The 25,419-nt window shown below is 48.6% G+C and overlaps 1 protein-coding gene across 4 annotated transcripts in view; it reads right to left on the reverse strand.

The window, feature by feature from the left end:
* The window catches only part of SPPL2B (signal peptide peptidase like 2B), a 126,127-nt gene extending 103,862 nt beyond the window's left edge, over positions 1 to 22,265 (reverse strand). For all 4 annotated transcript variants that reach the window (XM_025193057.1, XM_025193056.1, XM_025193055.1 and 1 more), the window contains exon 1: positions 22,146 to 22,265. In XM_025193057.1, the coding sequence (XP_025048842.1) occupies positions 22,146 to 22,247 (102 nt within the window). In that variant the 5' untranslated portion in view covers positions 22,248 to 22,265. The remainder of the gene's footprint in view (positions 1 to 22,145) is intronic.
* Positions 22,266 to 25,419: the final 3,154 nt, after the last annotated feature.

Genomic DNA, 25,419 nt, shown 5'->3' on the forward strand with positions numbered 1-25,419 from the left:
AGGCCCTATGAACAGGGGGCCTAAGATGCGGCCCTGGGTGCACTATAGGGGTGGTTGGAGCTGCAGACATAGGCCCAGGAGACCAGGGCATTCGAAGGGCAGCTTCCTGCCTAATTAACACCTTAATTATGTGTCATCAAGGCATGGCAGGTGAGAAAGGTGGGCAGCGTGCCCAGAGGCAGGTGGGGAGACCAGCACTGTGGCTAGTCAGGGAGTTCCCATGTGGCCACATGTCCTTCAACTGTATTTGCTCTGATCCCACCAACTGGGATGCACACCTTTAGGATCTGAAGCAAGGATTCCGACACTTACAATACAGGTACTCTTCACGTAATGCTGTACCAGTTAACGTTGCTTTGTTATTACATCGCTGATCTATTAGGGAATATACTCATTTAATGTCATGCGATGTCCCGTCATAATGTTGTTTGGTTGTCGCCTGCTAGTGAGACAGGCGGTGAGATGGGGGTGCCACGTGCATATATGTATATGCATGTGGCCACAGGCAACCTGCAGAGCAGTTCCAGCAGATCAGTATGGGGGGGATTGAGGCCCCTGTAGGGAGCGAACAGCAGCCAGGAGATCCCCGCACAACTCACTGGTGGTTGCTGCACTGGGTCATGCCCACAGGGCTGTGGGGCAGGGAAGCAGGGCGTGCCAAGATGCTGCTAGCCATTGCCAGCTCAGCCCTATTTTGCTCCCCTGAAATCTCAGCAGGCAGTGGTGGGGTGGCGCGCAGATCTCCTCGCTGCTCCGAGCTCCACCCCACCCCCCTTGCCCTGGCAATATGCCTCCTGCTCACGGGGCTGCGCCCCTCAAAACAACAGCACAAGCAGAGGCTGTGTTGCCAGGGCAACGGGGGGGAGCTTGCAGCAGTGCGGAGATCCCTGCACGCCCCGCTGTCCTCAGCCATGCCAGGTTGTGTCCTTAGGGCTGCAGAGGTCCCAAGGCAAGGGAAAACGGGTGGGAACCTGCGTCTGCAGCCTGTACCTGCCCCGGGTATAGATCTGGGGGTCGCGGGTCCCCCCTGCCCCCCAGGAGTGTATGCAGCAGCAGGGAGCCAGCCCTCCCTCAGATGAGCCACCTGTGGCATGTCCTGCTCTCCTCTGGGGCCCTGCAGCCGTGCACTGCAGCCCTGGGCTGCAAGCCCCACCTGGCTGCCCAGCTCCCTCCCTACAGGCACCTAAATCTCCTTCTCACACCACCACTTACCTGTGGGAGTGCGCTCTAGGCCGCAGCACAGGGGAGTGGGGGCAGGGGGCTGTGGACCTGGATATATAATGTCTTTTGTCTGGGGAAAAAAATTCCCTGGACCCTAACCCCGCTATTTACTTTAATTCTTATGGGGAAATTGGATTTGTTTACCATCCTTGGGCTTAAAGTTGCACTTTGCAAGAAACTAGCTACAATGTTACGTGAGGGGTAGCTGTACAATCCTAAAACTGTAGCCACTCAAATCACAGCCAGACTCATACCCTGCTTTGACCTGCTACAATACCAGCCCCAAAATGAGCACATCAGAATCCCTCTTGTTGTCACCTACAGCCCCCAGCTTGAACACCTGGGACACATCATTAACAACCTCCAACCTTTCTGGAAAATGATAATCTCAAGGCAACCTTCCAGGACATGCTTATCTTGGCTTACAGGCCAACTCCAAACAGCCTATCTCCTATTCTCACCAAGGCAATAGATCAGATACCAGCTATATCCCCTCATTAACACAGACCATAATCATCACTGGACCAAAAAAACATGGATTATAAACACCTTGGCCACATGCAGATGACAGGAGACAGGGGCAGTACGACCCAGAGGAAGCTGGTGGCAGGACCCAGCAGCAATGTCTGCCCAGCCCTGGCCCCCCCAACCAGAAACCCCTGCCATTAAAACTGCTAAAAGTGGCAGCAGTGACATAACGATGCAAAACTAGCAATGGCTGAAATAGTAAAATAATACTGTGACTACTCTAAAAGATCTCTATGAATACTGCTCAAAAAGAAATAGAATAAGATAGCTAGAAGATCAATATGTAGATATATACACGTTATGAGAGAGAGAGATCCTAGATCCAGATAAAAAACTTAATAAGGGGAAGCAAAAGTGATGATTTGACATGCAACTGGTAAGGGCCATACAAAGTGTTAACCGGCATGAGTGGCGAATGGGAAGTGCCAGGTATCTAAAAATTCCAGTTATCTGAGGCAGGGGTTCGAAGACCCCTGTGGAGTAAGTGGGGCACAGGGGGCGCCACATGCAGAGTGGTGGCAGCATAAGGTGGTGGATGACAGCAGCGCTGGCAGTGTGTGGGTGTGTGGGGAGCAATGATCAGGAACGGGATGGGTGGGCAAAGCTGATCTGCTCCCTGCACACCTTGTCCTGCGGTGGTAGGCGGGGTGCAAGGTGTATAGGGGTGTGTTGGGGGTGAGGAGGTGCTGCCTAGGCACTAGGTCCAGGGAGCCAGACGGGGAATGAAGGGAGGGAGGAAGCGGCAGCAGGGGTGGTGGTGGGGGAGGTATGTGCAGCGTAGCTTGCCTGGGGCGGCGAGGTCTGCAGCTGCCCCTACAGCACTCTGCATAGGGACAAGCCACACCTGAGGCAGCCCATGCCATACTCCTGCTCATGCCCACTGACCCAGCCCTGGCCAGCATGCAGGTTCTGGTAGGACTGTTCCCAGTGTGGCTGCAGCTGGCTAGGTGCTGCTCTGCTCCCCTTGCCTCCAGTAGGAATGCCTGGCTGAAGCTTCCCCACCCCCTGCTCAGCTGCCTTTCACCCACTCTGCCCACCTGCAGGGGGCTGCTCCTCACACTGAGCAGGTGGAGCAGGTGGCAGGCAGCCAGGAGCTTGAGCCAGAGAACTGTGCCCTGAGGCAAGAGTTGGCCAGTTGAAGCTCCCCACCACTCACCTGTTTCTGGCATGGCTGCAGACAGTCAGATACTGTTCTGTTCCCCTTGCCTCCAGTGGTGGCTCCTTCTCCCGTTCCTGCCCTTGCTGCAGATGGTGGAGAAAACTTCAGCCAGGTGGCTCCCACTGGAGGTAATGGGAGCAGAGCAGCACCCAGCCAGCTGCAGCCACACTGGGAACAACCCCACCAGAAGCTGTGCGCGCTGGTTGGGGTCCAGGCCAGCAGGTACATGCTGCGTTGCGCAGTGCATGCTGCGGTTGGGGGTGGGGTGGGGCTTGGCGGACCCAGTCAGTTGGCAGGCCAGATTCAGTCTGTAGGCTGTATTTTACCCACCTTTGCAGTACACCGTATGCTGAACATAAGTCAGTGGTGTGCTCTTGTTGGAAAAAAAGCCAACAGCATACTGGGTTGTATCAACAAATCACTCCCAAATCAAAAGGAAGCAATTCTTCCACTCTATTCAGCACTGAGGCCTCACCTGGCGCATTGCGTCCAGTTTTGGACCCCACACTTCAAGAAGGATGTGCATAGGTTGGAAAGAGTCTAGCACAGAGCAACAAAAATATAAAAAAGATATACTAATCTGTTTAATGCAAAAGGGATTCATAACTATTTCTTCTCTTGCATTCCCACAAAAAGACAAACAACTGGCAGGGCTGGGGGGCTGTGGCTTGGGAGTGAGGGGCCTGGACCTGCATCCTGGCAAGCTAAGGAAGCAGGAGGAGCTCTGATTTTCTATGACACCAAACTCAAAATCAAATACCAAAAATTTATAGGTACTTAGAATGTATTTTACTATAGTGACTGAGCCACTGGTAGGCTTCCAAATTGCTTTATAATTGTAAATATAATTGATAAAACATTGTGTTCAATTTATACCTATATATAGTAGCATTTCAATTGTGGATTTAGGGATTATCAGAGAATTTGATTTTTTTTTTTTTTTTTTAAATCAGAGAAAACCAGGATCCCTGGTAATAGCAAGAGCAGCATTTCAAAAAAAGGACATTTTTCAAAGGCAAACATGGCAGATTCATTTGTGGTTAGATGAGGAAACTGGATATTTCTGTTCATAATGAAAACTCTCTCGAATATATATGACAGCTTTTTTCACTGCCTCCTAAGGAACTTGCACCATAGTCCATCACTGCATAATACTCTAACATACAGATCGTTAGAAAAGCAGCACTTTTAAAAACTTTTAACTATCAAGCCTTACAGGAGGAGAGTCCATGCAGCCTTGACCTACTTGCATAGCTGCCCTATTTCTAAGGAGGGACAGGCTGCCTATTGACACAGGCTGCTGTGAGCAGTCTGCAAGTCCAGCTAGGGATACACACCCTGCAACAGCTCTGCAGGGCAAGTTCCCTCACATAAAATGCAGACACAGCTTGTTTTCAGGGAAAATGTGCATGTTGTATGCAAGAAATTATGGTATTATGGAGTGCTGCCAAAGCAGTTAGAGGCAAATTCATTGAAATTACTAAATTTTATTAATAAAGCAACCTCAAAACAACTTTTTTGCGAGCTATAAATAAGGCAGAGGAATTCCATAAATCATACCACTGTGTTAGAACTAATCAAAAGTAGGGGACTGATAACTGAAATGTCAGACAGAAAAACAGAATTAGGGCCTTGAAGAGATTTTTGTGAAAAATGGAATAAAAGAAGATAAAGCACTTGCTTGGTTTTTTGGGTTTGTTTTTTTTTTTTTTTTAAAGACAAAAGAAAATAATTACCAGGGTTTGCAGGAAAGAGGATGGTATCCTAACAAGGAGGGAAGCAATTAAAGTGGGATTCTAGGCCTTTAAAACAAACAAACCAACCAACCAAAAAAACCAAAACTTTGTACACTTCCTAAAAAAAAAACCCAAACAAATCAGAAATTAGCAATTTTTTTGAGAAAATGAACTTACCCTCCTTATATACTACACAGTTTGAATTTAAAAAAAAATGTATCAAATGAAAGTCTAGAAATCATTAAACCTCTTCCTAATAAAAAGGCTCAAGGTCTAGATGGCTACCTAAATGAATTTTATAAGTTATAATCTAAGAAAAACACCCTCATTTCATGCAAGATCTATAATCATATATTGGATTGCAAAGAACGGCCCAAAACCTTCTATGACATGCCATCACTCTGTCATAAAGAAGGCAAAGGGGAAGAGGAATGTGAAAATTATAGGCCAATATCCCTGTTAAATGTAGGTTACAAAATCCTATAAAAAAGCTTCAGCCAACAAATTATACTTCGTTATTGGCTTGCTGATAAATCCAGACCAAACTGGATTTATCCCTGGCTGATTTGGATTGGGTAACATCAGAAGAACCATGACTATAAACACACCCAGGAACGATGACTAAAAAAACCCAACAGCTAATTGCTTTATTAGATGCAGAGAAGGCATTTGACAGAACTAAATAGGCTTTTTCATTTGAGACGGAGTTACATGGGGTTTACTAGGAATTTTGTTACTTGGCTTGTTGCAGTTTATAAAAAAGTGCTCACAGACTCTAATCAGCAGTACTCTGACTGAGCTCATTTGGTTAGAGAGGTATAAGACAGGGTGGCCCTCTCTCCCCACTCTTGTTTAATCTAGCCCTTGAAGCACTAGCTCAGACTAGCCATCTTCTTCATGTTGAGAAAGAAGCCCAAAGTTCAGAATGCCTCCATCCAGATCCAGCGCAATCTGGAGGTTTTCCTCGGTGTGTGCAAGGATAGCACGTATTGAAGGTCAAGGATGGTATTCCAAATACTTGAACAGTTTTTTCCAGGCAGTGAAAGCCATCTGTGGTCCAGCTTCCCTGTGCTTGCAGGATGGCTCAACACTGACTCAAAGACAACAAATTTATCTAAGCTAGATAGAAAGAACACTTTTGAGGCACCCCAAGCCATAAGTTGACTGTGGTGGATACCACCACCAAGTCCATCCCTCGATGCAGGGCCAAACCATTATTATTTCGGCTGGAGGGAAATACTCTATTTGGATTTGGTCGATTTGGAGGACAGTGATTCAATTTGTAGATTTGGATCACTGTCCCAAATAGATTTGGACGAACTGGCTTTGGAAAATGCGGTGATTCGGATCGGACGGGGAGAGCTGTGGGAGAAGCCCCCATGGCTGCCCTGCCCAGCCCCAACCCCTGCCTAGTCCTGGCACTTTTTTCTTTTTTAAAAGTCCCACACTCACTGACCACATGGTCTGGGAGTTGGGGCTGTTGGGGCTCTGGCTGACAGGTGGAGCTACTCCAACTTCCAGAGAGTGCACAGTGCCTTGCTGAGCCGTATGCCACCCGTGCCATGGGGCAGCTACCACACAGGTGCCAGGTGGGCAGGGGAGAGGGCAAGCCCAAGCCCTGCTGCCCCCCACTGCCCTGCGTTGAGCAGGGAGGCTTTTCTACAAGTGCCCAGAGGCCCCAATCACCACTGCTGCAGTCGGTGAATACGGGATGCTTCTTTTTTTTTTTTTAAGCCTCCACACACACTGGCTACAGCAGCGGTGAGCGCAGCCTCTGGGCGCTTATGACTGAGGCCCCGCCAGCACAGAGCAGAGCAGTGGGAGGCAGCGGGAATCGCCTCCTCCCCGCGGCCACTTGGCACCTGCGTGGCAACTGCCACATCGTGCAGGTGCAGTGCGGCTTGGCAGGGCACCTGGGGCTGAGTGGTGCTGGGCTCCAGCTGACAGGTGGAGCCAGCCCAGCTCCCAGACAGTGCACAGTGCTCTGCAGAGCCACGCTGCACCTGCGCCATGGGGCAGCTTCCATGCAGGTGCCAGGCAGGGGGGAGGGGGTGATTCCTACTGCCCTGTGCTGGGCCTCCCTGCACAGCGCAGGGCAGTAGGAATCACCCTATTGCTGCTGCCAGAACCGGTGAGTATGGGGCTTTTTATTTATTTTAAGTGCCAGGAGGCTGGGCCAGGTGGAGGATGGGGTCAGGCTAGGCAGGAGAGCCATGAGGGCTTCTTCCATGGCCTCTGGTTGTGCCTGCCTCTGCCACAGTGCGGCGTGGGGCTATGCCCTGCTGCTGCTTGCCCAGCTGGCACGAGGGGGTGGGGGGCATGATGCAGACAGCTCACTCCAGGCAGCAGCAGGGCATAGCCGCTGCTCCCAGTGCTGCTGCGCCCACATCAATGCTTGGAGTAGGGGCTCTGTTCTGCCACTGATTGCCAGCCAGCACGGATGGTGGAAGATGTGGGTGCGGCAATGGCAGCTATGCTCTGCTGCCACTGCCCGGAGTGAGCCACGCCCTCATCCTTGATCCCTCCACCCCGGCTAGGCAAGCAGCAGCAGGACAGAGCCCCTGCTCTCAGCACTGCCACACCTGTATCCCGAATAATGCCTCCCCAGCCCCAATCCCTCCCTCCCCACCTTCCCCCTACCCCAGAAGATTTATCAGCTGGAGGCAGCTGTGTCAGCTGCCTGTTTAGTCTATGGCCAAATCTTTTCTGAAACGATTCAGATGCTTCAAATTGATTCGGAGGTTTTAATCGGCCTCCTAATTCGATTCGGATTTGGAGATTCGGTCCCCGAATCGGGCCGAATCTCCTCCGAATCAAATCAGCTACAGGAGCTTCACAAAGCCTTACTGGTTCATGAGTCTTGGGGAGCTGTTGAGGGCTGCAAGCGTGGCCCCAACCCTTGGTCGCTATCTTGGGACCAGAAGTACTGCCCCTAACTTCTGACCTTTCAACCGGAAGTCCCTCCCCTTGGCCCTGGAAGTACTCCTTTTGGGAAGCGGGGTTTGCTATCTTAGAACCAGAAAAAATAAAACATCCATAATAACATTTTTTATTTTAAAATTGTCCTGATGCGTGTTTGTGCTGTATATATAGAAGGGATTCCATAATAGCTCAAAATGAAGTCTTACCCTTCTATATTGTGTGGGGCGTATGGGAAGCTGTGGGGTATGTGGAGGGGGAGGGTGGCTGGGGTGCATGTGTGTGGTGGGGTGTGTGCATGTAGCAGGGAGCGGGGCTACCCCCCAAGGCACATGGGTGTATGCGACTGTGTGTGAGAAAGGGTGTGGTTAGGGTGGGGTGTGCATGGGAGCCCCCACCCCATATGCACACCCCTGAGCTGGTCAGCACCCCGGCCCCCAACAACCCAGAGCACACATGCCCTGTGGTGACTCCCCACTACTGTCAACAGTGAGCAACTTCAGCATAGCTTAAGCCTGCTCCACACTGCCTGGCTGTGGAGTGTCCTGCCACTCCTGGGCAGCCCCGACCCCACGTGCCCCATGCCTGCTCCGGACTCGCCCCTCAGGGCTGAGTAGCAGCAGCAGAGGCGGCAGCCAGGCAACTGTTGCTCAGCATGGGGGAGGAAGCAGCACCTTCCCTTGCCAGAGCTGGGAAGTTCTTGGTGCAGCCGGCGGAGTCTGTGCCAGGCCAGGCTGCTCTGCATTTCCATCACTGCTGCCTTTGGACTGCCAAGCACAGCAGTAGTGACAGTGCAGAGCAGCCACAGGGCATCCCAGAGGCAGCGGTGACAGAGATGCAGGGCAGCTTGGTGCGGTGTGGTGCAGTGCAGGCTCTGCCGGCTGCACCAAGAACCGCTCGGCTGTGGTGAAGGGAAGAGGCCACTTTCTCCCCCTGTGCCGAGCAACAGTTTCTGCACAGCTGCCTCTCAGTCCTGACAGGCGAGCCCAGAGCAGGAGCTGCAGCACAGGCTCAGCAGCAGTGGTGGGGGAGAGAAACTGCTACTCAGCACAGGGTAAAAGTAGCCCCTCACCATTGCCAGCACTTCCTGGTGTAGCCACTTGGAACCTGTGTGGGACTGCCCTGCATCTGCTCTGCAGTACCACCACTGCCCCGCCAGGCAGCCCAGAGGCAGTGGTGATGCAGCGTAGAGAGAGGGCAGCCCCGCACAGGCTTCGGGTGGCTACATCAAGAAGCACCAGCAGTGGTGAGGAGAAGCTACTTTTACCATGCTGATTAGCAGTTTCTGTCCCATGCTGCTGCTGCTCAGCCCAGACGGGTGTGCTCAGAGCTGGCGTGGGGTGTGCAGATTTGAGGCTAAAGCACGCTGGTTCCCGTCGCTACCGCAGGGCTGGGGCCAGCAGCAGCAGCTGGAAGGAGCTGCCACCACCTGGGTTGCCTAGAAAGGCAGTCCAGCCACAGAGACGCGCCAGCCCCACTGTGTGCCCAGGGGGCGGCAGGACGTGTCACAACTGTGTGGTGCCTTGTCCAGGTGGGACCAAAGGACTCACTGAGGGATGGACAAAGCCTCTCTGTGGCCTGCATTTAGCCCACGGGCCGTATTTTGCCTACCCTTACCTCAACACTTCAAAAAGGGGATCCCTTACCACCCTTCCTATCCTAGAAGTCTGGAATGCCACAAGGAAGCCAAGAACAACAAGGCTACTGGAACGGATGGCATACTTGTCAAAACCTCCAAGGCTGGCAGCAAGGAACTGGTACTGAGACTCCACAAATTTATTCTTCAGATTTAGAACAATGAGGAGATCCCTGGGGACCTGAGGAATGCTGACATCATGACTACCTTTAAGAAAGAAGGTAAATCTGTGCGCAGGAACTATTGAGGTATTGCTCTCCATTCCACATCCTCATATGCATCCCCCTGAACCATCTTCTACCTCTTGTTGAGAAAGTCCTGCCAAATCTCAGAGTGGTTGCAGACCATCCTGTGGGGCAACTGACATGACCCCTGCTGTCCACCTGGACCAAGAAAAGTGCTGAGAACAACATCAGGACCTGTTTGTAACCTTTATTTACCATACTAAGGCCTTTGACTACATCAATCTTGAAGCTTTGTGGAAAGTACTGGCCATATTTAGATGACCTGAAAAGTACATCAAGATCCTGAGGCTTCTCCACAACCAGACAACTGCAACCATTCTATGTAGTGGATTGGAGACTGATCCATTTCTCATCAAAACTGGGGTCAAGTAAGGGTGCATTATCACTTCAATGTTTTGTTTTGTTTTTTAAGTTATCCTGGTTCTCATCAAGGAACACATCCCTTCTAGAATTGACAATGAATACCAAACAGATGGAGAGCTTCTCAAATCTGGGATGCTTTCACTCAAAGACTAAAGTATTCAAGCAAATCTTCTCTTCTCCAGACTAAATAACCCTAGTTCTTTCAGCCTTTCCTCATAAGTCTTGACTTCCAGGCTCCTCTCATTTTTGTTGCTCTGTACTAGACTCTTTCCAAACTGCTCACATGCTTTTTCAACTATGGGGCCCAAAACCAGTCCAACTGAGGCCTCACTAGTGCTGAACTGAGCAGAAGAATCGCTTCCCTTGATTTGTAAGTGACTTTCCTTTTGATGCAATCCAATAAACATTAATCATACACATATAATTGTGTCAGTTGAATCTACTGACTTGTATAGCAGTAATAATAGGACATTTCAAAATTAAGTCATTAGAAACAGGGATTCTGGTTTTCTGTTTAAAGAAATGGCAAATTCTCTGGACCCCACCCCCTAAATTCTCCTATTAAACCCCCCCCAAATCTGCATTTTTCCATGATTACAATAAAACACCACTCTATATACAGGTATCAATTTAACAGAATGTTTTATTGATATATTTACAACTTTTAAGCAATTTGGAGGCCTAACAGTACCTCAATCATAATGAATGAAATTCTAAATACCTATATAATTTTGGCTTTGATTTTGTTTTGTTGTTTTATCCGAGAAGATCAGATACACTCACTAGGAGGTGGGTCTAGCTGCAGCTGCCCCCACTGTATTGTGGCACTGAGCAATCCTGATATGCTGGTTCACTGCCAATGCTGTTACCTCTCACTCCTGACTCTCAGTTCCCTGGCCCCTCACCTCTCAACCCACAGTCCTCCACCCACCCCCCGGGGCCAGGCCAGTGCCCCTCACCTGCCTGCCACTTCCTGCCTTGCCAGAGGGGGCCCTCAGCTGTTAGGGCTATGGGGCCAGGGACCCATGTCTGCAGCTCCCTCCCCTCTCCTTGCCACCCAGCAGTGCCCAAGCTCTGCCTGCCTGCCACCCATGGGAGGTGGTGGCTTCTGTGACTGGAGTGGAGTTTGGAGCCCAGTTACACCCCCTCCCCCACAGGCAGCACAGATGGAGCGGAGCCCAAAAGGGGTGTGGGGGGTGACAGATGTAGGCTGCTCCCCCCAGTGCCTCTGTGGCCCAATGCATGGAACCTGGCACAGCGGGGCGGGGCAGCTTGGTGCCGCCACCAGGAACCCCGTGCCAACATGGCGAGGCATCCCCTTTTCTCCTGGCACAATTGACGCCACCCCCACTGCTGCCAGAAGAGCAGGGGTGTCTCCCCATGGCGGTGCAGGGCTCCTGGAGGCAGCATCAAGTCTCCCCACCGCACTCTGCTCTGCCATGCCAGGTCCTGCCTGTTGGGCTGCAAAGGACCCAGGGGGAAGGGTAGCAGGGTAGGAAGCCCTGAGCCCACAGCAGCCAGCCCACATTTGCCCCATGCTGGCACACGAATCTGGGGGGCACATAGCCCCTAATGCTCCCTCAGGAATACATGTAGCAGTAGGGAGTAAGGAGCGCCCCCACTGCCCCGCAGGCGAGCCGCCCACATCTCTTTCCTGCTACCCACCCAGGGCCTGCAGCTGCACAGTCCCGCTCTGGCCCCGGGTTCCAAGCCCCACGGCACTGCCCCAGCTGGGCAGCACCCCCAGGCCCAGCTCTGCCCAAATCCCTCTCCCTCTGGGGCCCTTGGTCCCACCCTCTTCCTCAACTTACCTGAAGAGAACTGCAGAAGCTGCTCTCCATGTTGCCTGGCTACCATGTGCACATGACGGCACATACATGCATGTAGCACTGCCTTGCCTAATCGCCCTCCTCCTGCTCTCCCCACCCCTTGCAGGCTGAAACTCTCAAGGGGAAACCCAATATTTCCCGGAATGTTCTCCTTTAAAGGAGAAAATCTGTGTTTTTCCACATTTTTCCATGGCAAACTGAAAATCTGAATCCCTGGTTATAAGTGCCTAATTTACCTTGGTCACAGCCTGAACTGAACTCACCGAATTGAATTAAACACTCTTATAAATAAACCTTTAAAAAGGCAGCAAGACTTTCAAAACTTTAATTATAGTTCTACTAAGAAAATGGATTCTTCAAAAATGCTTCTAGAAACTTCATAGATTCATAGATGTTAGGGTCGGAAGGGACCTCAATAGATCATCGAGTCCGACCCCCTGCATAGGCAGGAAAGAGGGGGCTAGATGACCCCAGCTAGATGCTTATCTAACCTCCTCTTGAAGACCCCCAGGGTAAGAGAGAGCACCACCTCCCTTGGGAGCCCGTTCCAGACCTTGGCCACTCTAACTGTGAAGAAGTTCTTCCTAATGTCCAGTCTAAATCTGCTCTCTGCTAGCTTGTGGCCATTATTTCTTGTAACCCCCTGGGGCGCCTCGGTGAATAAAACCTCACCAATTCCCTTCTGTGACCCCATGATGAACTTATAGGCAGCCACAAGGTCGCCTCTCAACCTTCTCTTGCGGAGGCTGAAAAGGTCCAGTTTCTCTAGTCTGTCCTCATAGGGCTTGGCCTGCAAGCCCTTAACCATATGAGTGGCCCTTCTCTGGACCCTCTCCAGGTTATCCGCATCCCTCTTGATGTTTGTCTCCATGGCTTTCATACCATGTTTGCTCCATTTACAAGTGTAAAGATGTTTTTCCTTGCCTGCCAGCCATTAAAAACTCACCCGGAGATGTGGGAGTCAAACTATCTTTTTCTGCCTTCCTTTTCACCATAGAAGAATGACTGTATAAAGATATGTTCTGCTGGCACCTGTGAACTTAATGATTTTGAGCCAGGCCCTTTCCATGACCAGTTAAGTAAGTATGTACAAGAAGAAAGGACTGTCCTTGTATCTCTGCCTTAATACAGAAAGGACAGAGCCACTTAACACTGTTCCTTCTCACTGCACATGGCTACCACTGATATCTTGCAGATTATAATTTATAATCCTGCTATCAGCAATCCTTTTTAAATTGTTAGGAACATGCACAGTAGTTAAAAGGTATGTGTGTATGCCTTGTGTTTTCTGAAATTGTCATTTGTTCATTTTTGAGGAAGCCTTTTTCTTTATCTCCTGAGGCAGCAGCCTGATACCAATTAATTACACCTGAACATAAATTTCTGCCTATGAAGGTGATCAAGCATTGGAGACTACCTCAAAAAACTGCAGAATCATCAAGCAGATTAGACAGTCACTTAGCTAGGATGATTTATAGTCAGGGATGATCCTGCTTTGAGCAGGGGACTGAAACTAGGTGACCTCATGAAGACCCTTCCAGTCCTGCTTTCGTATGATCCCATGATCACACTGGTGCTTATAGATATGGAAAAAGCCCCCCAAAACCACTCAGCGCTTTACTTTCAGCTTAGTGAACCCACGCACCAAGTGCAGTGCAAGCCCAGAAGGGGAATTGCAGTTTGACCCAGCTTGCCCAGCATCTGCATAGCTTTTGCATTTCAGCAGGGCTTTTTGGTACTTTTAACCAATAGCTGATTAAATCAACTATTAGACAAAAAAAGCATCAAAAAGCCCTGCTGAAGCATGCAAGCTATAAAGATGCTGAGAAGCCAGGTCAAACTGATGCAACTCCTCTTCTGGTAAGTCACTGTTTTGGTTCCCCCCACCCCCCGACTTCTGTCAGCAGCAATAGGTACAAGAACTCAAGTGCAGTGCCCTGTAGCTAGGTAACACAGTAAATGGCACATAGTAAGGTGGAATCATTTTAAGTACCTCAGAGGAAAACAAACTCTTCTGAAAGAAAAGCAGCAAAGACAAGGAGCAGCAAGTCAACAGCCTCTTTCAACAGGCTCCACAGTATACTTTGTCCAAATGCTTCAATTGACACAGGGAAGGGGGGAAATCAGATAAGATACTGAGACTTTGTTGAAAATAAATGACTTGCCTTGTATTTTTTTTTCTTTAAAAAGCCAAGTCTAAATTTAATGTGCATGACAATGGTCACATCTACACATGTATTAATGCGCTTTCCCTAATGCACATTAAATTTAGTACCTCCAATATGAGGTACTAAATAATTGTGCATTAGGCTGCACTAGTGCACAGTAGCACAAGCTTCTTAGGTGACACTTAATGCATAGTAACCTATTTTACCATGCATTAGCATATTAACACTTTTTTTAAATGTTGCTTTATTGTGCAGTAGAATAGGCCACTGAATATTAAAGTGCACATGCAGACATGTCAAATAAGCATCTGAAGTAGGCTCATTGTAGTCTATTAATGATTTTAACTTGCATCTTTGTCAAACCACTTAACACCTAACTTAGAGACCTCCCTGCAGAGCTGGCATGTTGGTGTGATTTACACAGATAGTAGGTAACTTATAACAATACCATAGTCTTAAGGAGCAAATACAAGCTTTCACATCATGCACACTAGTTCCAGTTCTGCTAATGACTTGTTAAAGCAACTCTAAAATAAGAACCATATTTACAGTACACAGCTCACAAAAGTTGAGAGGACTAATACTTCTAGAACACCTTGAAGCCATCAGCAAAGGAAAGTGTTATATTATTTACAAACAGAAATAATATGTAAGTATTTGAAATTAAGTCCCTACAACTTAAGACTTGTTCACTAGTTAACCCATTAAACCAAACATATTCAGAAATTATATCACTGGCTTGCCATCACTTAGTGCCAAGTAATAGTTAGTCCTGTAGTTCCAGTGGTATAAATCTGTGCTGAAGATTCAGGATTCAGAATGTACTGATAGGTGATGGGGGAGGGGTTTTTCCCCCTTGTTTTCTATAAAATAATTAGTTTTTGTAGAAAAACTTGAGAAGATATAGAGGTAACCAACAAGACGGTAAAGTGATTGGAAAGCTAGCCATAAAAGGAAAAACTGAGAGAATGAGGTATGCCAAGTATGAAAAAGGGGTCACTAAGGGGTAACATGACACCTTTTTTCAAATATCTGAAAAGCCACCACAAAAAACAAAAACAAAAAAACCCCAGACAACAGGACATGAAACAGTGAGTATAAAAACCTGCAGTAAAATGCATGTCCCCAAACCAAGAATAATAGAAAATTAGGGTTGGAAGGGACCTCGGTCATCTAGTCCAACCCCTTGCTCAAAGCAGGACCAGCCCCAACTAGATCAGCCCAGCCAAAGTTTGTCTAGCCAGGTTTTGAAAACCTCCATGGATGGAGCATCCGCTACCTCTCTGGGTAACCTGTTCCAGTGTTTTTACCCTCCTAGTGAGAAAGTTCTTCCTAGTATCTAACCCAACCTTCCCTTGCTGCAACTTGAGACCATTGCTCCTTGTTCTGTCATCTGCCACCACTGAGAACAGCCCAGCTCCGTCCTCTTTCAAACCCCACTTCAGGTAGCTGAAGGATGTTATTAATTCCCCTCTCAGACTCCTCTTCTCTAGACTAAATAAGCCCAGTTCCTTCAGCCACTCCTCATAAGTCATGCCCCCCCCACCATTTTTGTTGCCTTCTGCTGGACTCTATCCAATATGTCCACATCCCTTCTGTAGTGGGGGGGGGGGGGGGGGGGCGGTCCAAAACTGAACACTACTCCGGATGTGGCCTCACCAGTACTGCATAGAAGGGAATAAATCACTTCCCTTGACCTACTGGCAACACTTACTAATGCAGCCCAGGATGCCGTTGGCCTTCTTGGCAACAAGGGCACACTGCTAACACATACTCAATTTATTGTCCACTGTAAGCCCAGGTCCTTTTCGGCAGAGCCGCTGCCCAGCCAGTCAGCCCCCACCTTGTACACGTGCGTATGATTGTTCTGTCCTAAGTGCAGGACTTAGCACTTGTCCTTGTTGAACCTCATGAGATTTGTTTTGGCTCAATCCTCCAATTTGTCTAGGTCACACTGAATCCTAGCCCTCCCTCTGGCATATCTACTACTCCCCTCAGCTTGGTGTCATCTGCAAACTTGCTGAGGGTACACTCTATGCCATCTTCCAAGTTGTTCATGAAGACATGGAACAAAACCAGGCCCAGGACCAAACCCTGGGGGACTCCACTTGACACTGGCTGCCAACTAGACATCGACCCATTGATTGCTACTCTCTGAGGCCGATGCTCCAGCTATACATGCTCTTTTGCCATACTTGCTAGTCTTCCTCTGCATCGGGATGGTTTATTCCTGCACTCTCAGTAAAGCTTCTTTAAAGTATAGCCAGCTCTCCTAGACTCCTTTCCCCACTCAGAATGGCTTCCCAGAGGATCCTGCCCATCAGTTCCCTGAGAGAGTCGAAGTCTGCTTTTCTGAAGTCCAGGGTCCTTACTCTGCTGCTCTCCATCCTTCCTTTCCTCAGAATCCTCAACTCAATCATCTCATGATCCCTGCTGTCCATGTTGCCAACCACTACTACAATCCCCCACAATTCTTCTGTGTTTGTGAGAAGTAGGTCAAGAAAAGCATGGCCCCTGGTTGGCTGCTCCAGCACTTGCAGCAGGAAGTTGTCCCCAATACTCCCCAAAATCTTCCTGGATTGCTTGCACACTGCTGTATTGCCCTCCCAGCAGATGTCAGGATGACTGAAGTTCTCCATAAGAACCAGGCCTGTGATCAGGAAACTTCCACTAGCTGTTTGAAGAACGCCTCATCTGCCACTTCCTCCGGGTCTGGTGGTCTATAGCAGACCCCCACCACAACATCATCCTTGCTGCTCTCCCCTCTAACCCTAACCCAGAGACGCTCAACAAACCAATCTCCAGCTTCATACTCTGAGCAATCATATGGCTCTGTTACATACTCCTCCTCGTCTCCCCTGCCTGTCCTTCCTGAACAGTTTGTATCCATCCATGACAATGCTCCAGCCATGTGAGCTCCCACCAAGTCTGTTATTCCAATCATGTCATAGCTCCATGATTGTGCAAGGACTTCCAACTCTTCCTGCTTGTTCCCCAGGCTCTGTGCATTTGTGTACAGGCACCTGAGGTAACTAGTTGATTGCACTGCTGTCTCAGGAAGTATGAGAACACCTTCTCTTTTGCCCTCTCCTGCTTGCTCTTCCTCCAGGTCTCCCATGTCCCCACTTCCCTCAGGGCTTTGGTCTCTACCCCTCCCCTGGAGAACCTAGTTTAAAGCACTCCGCACTAGGTTAGTGAGACTGTCTTCAGCAGGTGGATCCCACCTCTTCCCAGCAATCCATCTTCTTGGAATAATGTCCCATGGTCAAAGAAGCCATAGCCAGGTGTTGACCTGTAGGATGCACCTGCTCCTGCCTGGGCCCTTTCCCTTGACTGGAAGGACTGACAAGAATACAACCTGAGCCGCAGACCCCTTCACCCTTGCACCCAGAGCTCTTTAGTCACTGTTGATATACTCAGAGTCTCGCCTGGTAGTATCATTGGTGTCCATGTGGATGAGCAGCATAGGGTAGTAGTCAGGGGGCTGGATGAGCCTTGGTAGTCCCCCTGTGACATCTCAGATCTGGGCTCCGGGCAAACAGCAGACCTCCCAAGACAACAGGTCAGGTTGGCAGATGGCTCCCTCCGTCCACTGCAGAAGGGAGCCTCCAACCACCACCACCCATCACTTGTTCTTGGTGGCGGTCATCTCGATCCTTCCCACTTTGGTGAGGCCTGGCCTGTCTTCCTCCACCAGTGGAACGTGCTCCTCCCTCTGCGCTGCTAGAGCTGCACATCTGTTCTCGAGATGAACTACTACAGGTGGAAGTGAATTTCTCCGATTGCTGCCAGAAGTCACAAGCCTCCAGCTTCCACTCTCTTGAGTGTCCATATCCTCTCTCTTCTCTAGTGCTGCCTCTGGCATTTCTTCCTCTAGTCCCAGAGGTCTCCTCCAGCATTAAATTGATACCCATCTTGTTTTCCAAATGTGGAAAGAAGAAAATATTTTCCTGTGCCAGCAGCGAAAACAGCAGCATCTGCAGAAGGGGGAGCAACAACCTGTGTGCGGCTGCTCTATTAATCCCCTAGCCAGTGGCTGGCTGTGGACAATTCCCTCCTCAGAAGCAGCATCAGAAACAGTATTCGCCATGTCGGCAACTTGAGGACATTCTTTCACCACATGCAGGGTTACTTTCCATTCCCCATCCTTTTCACTTTGTTCAAGGGATAGCCTCAGGCTTCTGTTACAGAAGCTGCTGCTCAATCAGTAGCAGCTTGCCCCAGGGAAAGGGAAAGTAACCCTGTTCTTGCTGGCAGCATAGTGAGTACATGGAAATCCTACTGTTTACAGCAGGGGAGGGCAATTAATTTGGGTGGAGGGCCGCTTACCAAGTTTAGGTAGAGTTGTTGAGGGCCACATAGGTAGCCCTGCCCCTTGACAGGTGCCGTGCCCCCTGGTTGCCATCTTGTGATCAGAAGCTCCACCCCCTAACCTTTGCCACCAGAACGCCCTCCTCTTGCCCCCAGGAGTACTCTTTTCAGCAAGGGGTTTTGCCATCTCAGGACCAGAAAAATACTAAAAACCACAATGCCATATTCTAAAAATCAAACATCTACAACATTCATTAATTTGATTTCAAGAAATATTTTTGTCCTGATTTACGTGTGTTTGTGTAGTGTATATAGAGGTGATTGTATATAAAGAGGTGATTGTATATAATAGCTTAAGATGAAGTCTTACTCTTAGATATTCGGGGGGGGATGGAAGGGTAGGGATAGGTTTGTGGGGGGCTGGTGTGTGGATATGTGGGGCATGGGTGGGTATTGGGTTTGTGGGGGGATGTGAGTGGGGGAGGGTGGCTGAGGTATGTGAGGGGGTATATGTGGGGTCTGTGTGGGACACTCACCCTATGACACCTCTCTCTCTCTCCCTGCCCCCACCGGCCCTGTGGTGCTGGTGCGCACTCCCACAGTTCGTTGATGCAGCCAGGGGCCACGTGGTGCTGGAGCGGCCGCCAGGTGTGCAGGGAAGCAGTGAAAGTTGCAGCAGGCAGAGGCTGGGAGAAGCAGGGGTGGGAGGGGGCTGGGGGGCATTTCAGGGCTGGGCTGGCATTGCTACTGAGTCCTGCTGGCTCCCCATGGGTCCTGTCATCTTTGACAGCCAGCCAGGAACATATAAATATACATTTTCTAAATTTTTTAGGGGCTCCACGGGCCAGAAAGAATGGCCTGGTGAGCCAGGTCTGGCCCGCAGGCCATATTTTGCCCACCTCTGGGTTGACAGCCAGCAGCTAGGGAACCCTACAAACTCAGCATAGCTTGAACGTCCCATTAACAAAGCAAAATGCAGAAAGGGAAAATAACTCGGTGTGTGCTGGACTGGGTACAGCACAGTAAGAATATGGGGTTTGGCTGTATTTCCTTGCTTAAGATGCACTCCCCTTCCCCCCCCCCCACACACACAGCTGATATTTGGGAAGAAAGGTGTAGTGGTACACAAGAAAATATGGTAAGTCCAAATCGTAACTGTAAAACCATATGTCAATGAAATGAGTTATTTAGCAAAGTTGTGGAATCTTCCATTGGAGATTTCCAAGAAGAGGATGGATGGGCATTTTGATCAGGAAGGTCTAGGAACAGTACTTCAGCATTCGTGCAAGGGGTGTTTTTGAGGTGCCTTCCAATCTTATGGATAAATGGTTTTTGAAAAAAAGAATTCTTTGCACAAGATCTAAACGCATCTAAACAAAAATGAAGTCAACGTTCACAAGAAAAGAATCCAGAGTCTATCCTAAGAAACATGCACATTAACTATCATTACGCTCACTAAATGTTACAGAAAGGGAGAAGCAGATACTAACAACATAGCAATAACGCCAAAACCCAAAATATTGTTTTATTTTAATCTGCTGAATGGTTTACTGTATTTTATCACATACGTCCTCCCCTCTCCCCACCCCAATATAGGCACACTGGGTGTGTATACACAGCCTAACTTTCTGACAGTTAAGCTGGCTTAAAATTTAAGTCGACTTAACTGCCAGGGTATACACACACACACGTGGAGCAGAGTCAACTTAAATATGGTGCAAGATAATACACCTCCAAGGAGCATTTTCTTGAGTTGCATTTATTAAGTTGACTTCGCTCACAAGGTAGCTGCCATCATGTGAAGGAGATGTACATTAGGGCTGTGCAAAGGTTTGGTCGCTGATCTGATATGGAGGAGATTCAGCCCGATTCAGCGGCCGAATCTCTGAATCTGAATTGAATCAGAAGACCCATTAATCTCTCCAAATTGAATTGGAAGCGTCCGATTCGATTCCGAGAGATTTGACGATTTGGCCATAGACGCAGCTTTACACACACACACACACACACACACACACACACACACACACACACACTTTTTTACATACCTTGAGGTACCAGGAGCGGCTCATGAACGCCGAGATGATGGGGCAGACGGACCATCTCATGGGAGCGGGGTGGGGGAGAAGGGGCGCAGTCCCCCCATGCGCTTGGTGGTGGATCCAGAAATGGACCAAAAGTACTTTCGGTCCGCTTCCAGGTCTGCTGCAGAACACATGGGGAGGCCTTCCCCCCGGCGACTGGTGCCTCCTGGGTCAGGGGAGGGGGGGTCCACTGCCAAGCACATGGGGACCACTCCTGCACTCTCATGGGATGCTCCATCCTCCCCCCAGTACCTCGAGATACGTAGAAAAAACAAAAAACCTCCCCCCACATATAAAGCTATGTCTATGGCCGAAATGCTGATTCCCCGAATCAGAATCGAATCTTCATATTCAGATTCAGCCAAATCGAATTGGGACAGTGATTTGAATCAGTGAATTGAATCACTGTCTCCCGAACTGGGCCGAATCTGAACTGAATATTGCCTGCTTCACACATCCCTAATGTACATGTAATGTAATGTACATGTATGCTCCAATGTGGCTTAAGTTAAGTCAACTTAGTTAAGTCACCTTATCTTAAGTTGTGAGCATGCACCCATTGTTTTTGGAAGACAGAACGTAAGGGGGAGGGGGTGGAGGGGAAGACATGGCCTTCCTAGACATACAGTGTGCCCAGGAAATGTAGCATTCCAGAGACAGCCTGGGTGAGGCAGTGGGAATTCCTGGTGTGATAGGACACCAACAATGCTGATTCTTTCAAGGGTAGTAGTAAAACTCTTACTTCTTTAACTTTATATAGCTCTTTATATAAAGTTCCTGCAAACAGTGTTGCTTTCATACTGCAAGCCTCATCAAGATGCTACTAACTGCATGTAGCAGTTCCCTTACCCTCAACCAGCTCAGCTATCCTTCAGCCAAAAGCAACCGCTTTGCTAGTGGCTGCGAGAGGGTCAACACTGGACTCCACCCCCTGCTGCTTGCTGCCATAAGTGGCAGATACATTTTTCACTTAAGGGAAGCACCCCAATTCTGGAGGGCTGGTTTTGGGGGGAAAAGGTGCAGATGGTATGCAAGTAAATATGCTATTTGGAACTAGGTGATCCTTTTCCACGTTGTTGTACAGTAAACTCTGGTTCTCTGGTTAATTTGCAACTCCAACAAAAATCCAAATACAGGCAAATTATCCAGTTGGAACCAACTACTGGGAGCTGATGATTGAAAGGGGTGCTGGCAGGGGAACTGGAAGAAGTGACAAATTAAACCACTGTGATGAATTATTCCTCATGTTAATTAACATTCCAAAGAGCATTTTAAATGCTCCCAAGCAGCCATTACTTTCTAAAGAAAAAAAAGTAATGCATTTCCAGAGCTTTTAAAATACTTTCACTACAGTACTCTATGACATTAGTAAGATAAAATAGCTAATTAATATATAAACATGTAACATACAGAGGATTATGCACATTTAAAATAAATCATTAACTTTTATTTTATTATACCCATTTTCCATTTTTAGCCTCACATTTCACCTTGCCCCTTTCCTTTTATATGTCAAATAGATTTCCATTTTTCCATGATCCCCTTGCCCCCCCCATGTTTTCCTTACCTTATATCCCCTTTTCTTCCTTTACCTTCTTCCCCATGTTTCACCTCACGTTTTCACAAAATTTTAGTATCAGTCTCCCTAAATCTCCTAGCAAAAGCATGGTATGAAAATTCAAAGGGGAAAAACAACACTTTGCCACAACCTTCCTGCAAAAGGTTTAGAAAAAGGGAGATTCCTTTAGGAAAAGAGGGGTTCCTTCCCCAAGCTTTAGGATTCCTACTAGGGCACCATACTTGGATCCCTCCCAAGAGTCTTAACCTTCTAGTCTGACTAGCAGATGGACAAATAAATTTAGAACCCATATCAGTTCCCTCCTCACACACTAGACACTCCAAAGTCTTCAAAATATTACTATTACACCTTAGTCTAGAGTACTTACAGCTTTGCCAAGGTCATGTGGTAAATGGGCCCATTGAGAGTTGAAAAGGATACAGTAGTCTTTCCCTTTACTGCTCCCCTTTTCTGACAGAACATGTACCATGCCATATTCACAGTACACCTGAAAACACAAAACATGTATTTAACAACAATAAGAACAGGTCATTTCAATCATAAACAGATCATAAACATACCACTCTTCCGCAAAAGTAAAAAAAGCCTATCAGAGAAGAAGTAGAAAAAGTAGCAATTTGGTTTCCGTATTACTTATTATAAAGCGTCACATTTATATTTCTGACTTATAGGGCTCATAAAACTTTTGATGTAAAAAAAAAAACAAACACCCTGCAAAACTGTAAAAAAAAACCCAAAACTTCCCAGCGAAATGGTTTAGCTGACAACTGACGATGGCCAACTAAACACAATCTGTCAATTTTGACATGACCTATGGAATTCGATGTTTTTTTTACAGCATTCTTTTGCTGGCAAGGTGCTTTGATATCAGTGTGATGGGATTAATACAGTACCCTGAGAGAGGCAGGCAAACAGTCAACAAGCTTTGTTTCAATTAGGGAAACTAAGTTCTCTTAGGGCATCCCTTTAAAGCATTATAAAGTGTGAGGAGACAGACAAACAGACTTAAAAGTGCTGAAAATGTGGTCCATACTGTATTAAAAATGCCCTGGGGTGAAAAAGAACAACTCTGAAGTATTTAATTATGGAGGTTTTTGCAATAATTTTATAGTCTCCAGCAGACTGACAGGGAGTTATACTACTCTTCTTCCCACCCCCACCATACCAAGGTAGTTACCTCTTTGCAACCTGCTCCCAGTGCCACTGTCCTGGGATCAAAGGCCCTGCCCAACATGTGAATTTGCCTTCTCAAAGCTAGACAAAGGCATGCTGACTCTGTATTTATAGACTAGGGGTCCATAAAATACTTGGGCGTGCCGGGGTTAGGGGGTGCTGATGGCTGGCCGGATGCAAAGCTGGTGGCATGGAGAAGCAGGGATACCTGGGTGCTGGAAAGTGGTGTGCGGCACCCGGCAGCAGTACAGTGATGGATGGTTGCGGCAGCCCCGCCCCCTATACCACCGCTTCTTAGGTACCTCTGCCACATACCCCCTGGGGCCTTCCCAAGTACCCCTAGAGGTACACGTACCCCTGGTTGACGACCCCTGGTATAGACCACCACCTCAGGGATTTAGGTTCTCAAGTGCAGTGTACTCTCAAGCATCTCACTCACTCGCTACACCCTCTGGCACAAAATGTCCGAAACCTCAAAATGCTCCCCCAACTGGAAGCAAGCCAAGGTCATGGCTCTTTTTTCCACCTGGTGCGAGGACAGCACCAGGAAGAGCCAATAGAACCAGACAAGGTTCGAACAGATCATGGCAGACGCAACACTTCAGAGCTACAACTAGGACCGCTATCAATGCCGGACCAAATCAAAGGCTCTGAAGGCCCAGTACAAGAGAATAAGTGATTCAGATGACCAAAGGGTGACAAGCTTTGTACAAGGAGCTGTCGCACATACAGGAAACCCTTGCTATTCGTGGGTTCAGCATTCATGGTTTCGAATATTCGCGAATGCTGAACCCCCCCATCTTAAACACATGCTTACATACAAGCTCCTCAGGAGCTCTGCACTTGCTGCCAGCAGGCTCCCCCCACCCAGCCGCTGGGGGCACTGTGTTCATGAATGCAGACAGCGTTCATGAACACAGTGCCTTATTCGTGGATTTCACCATTTGCAGGGATGTCGAAAACGTATCTTCCGTGAATGGCGAGGGTCTTCTGTACTTCACTGAGTACAACTTCACTGAGCCACACTTCATCAAGAGCTTTGAGGCGAACCCAGAATAATTCAATAACAGTAATAACATGGACTTGGCACAGTCCCAAGAAAGACAGGAAATTCCCCACCCTGATGTCACCACACGGTCCTTGCTGTGGGAATGAACGTGACCTGCTTTGATTTCAACCAATCTATACACAACAGGACCACTGCAAAACCCTGTATATACTGTCTATGTACATGTTGGCTTATGTTCCTCACCTGCAGCTGCTTTCCAGCCCAAAGCTCAAGAAAAATTTAAAACATCCCTAAAAAAGGAATCCAAGCTAAAAAAAAAGCTAAAGAATGGTTTGCATCTGCCTGTGCAGGTAAGTGCAATCAAAGCAGTTAATCTCAAGGAAGAGAAAACCTGAATAACAGTCATCCTAAGTGTTAAGTGTTCCCTTGAGAGGCCATAAAATACCTCAGCATTACCAGTGCTGAAAAGAGGGGAATAATCACTTCCCTGACCTGCTGGCAACACACCTACCAATGCAGTCCAGTATGTCATTAGCCTTCTTGGCAACAAGGGTACATTGTTGGCTCATATTCAGCTTATTGTCTACTGTAACCTCCAGGTCCTTTTCTGCAGAGCTGCTGCCCAGCCAGTCAGCCCCCCAGCCTGTACCAGTGAACGGGATTATTCCATTTTAAGTGCAGGACCTTGCACTTGTCCTTATTGAACCTTATGAGATTCGTTTTGGTCCAATCCTCCAATTTGTCTAGGTCACTCTGAATCCTAGCCCTACCCTCCAGCGTATCTACTGCTCCCCCAGCTTGGTGGCATCTGCAGACTTGCTGAAGGTGCACTCCATCCCATCTTCCAGGTTGTTGATGAAGACGTTGAACAAAACTGGCCCCAGGACTAACCCCTGGAACACTTCACTTCATACTGGCTGCCAACTAGATATTGAACTGTTGATTTTGGTGTCCATCCAGGGAATGGAGACCAAAGTCCTGAGGTAAGTGGCAAAGCAGGAGACCTGGAGGAAAAGCAAGCAGGAGGGGCAACAGGAGAGGTGTTCTCATACTTCCTGAGAAATTGGGGCAATTGACTAGTTACCTCAGGTGCCTGTACACCAGCGGTGGGTAAAATACGGCCTGTGGGCCGTATCTGGCCCGTGGGGACACTAAAAAATTTCGAAAAATTAATATTTATCTGCCCTTAGTTCCCATCAAAAGTGACAGGAGCCAGGGGCAGCAAGATCCAGGGGAAGCCCGGCAGGCTCCCACAACAGCAGGGTCCACCCCCGCCAGAAGCCCCAGCAGGGACCATATGGCTTACCACGCTGCCTCAGGTAAGGACAGGGAGGACTGCAGGCAGGGAAGGAGCCCAGGGAAAAAGCGGTCCCTCCACCGCCCCGTGGCCGGCGCTCCCTGCTGCAGGTACTCACAGCCTGCGCGGGACTGTCCTGAGCAGGCACAGGCAGCCCCACGT

Source organism: Alligator sinensis, unplaced genomic scaffold (assembly GCF_000455745.1).
Source record: "Alligator sinensis unplaced genomic scaffold, ASM45574v1 scaffold189_1, whole genome shotgun sequence".
NCBI classification, from domain to species: Eukaryota; Metazoa; Chordata; order Crocodylia; family Alligatoridae; genus Alligator; species Alligator sinensis.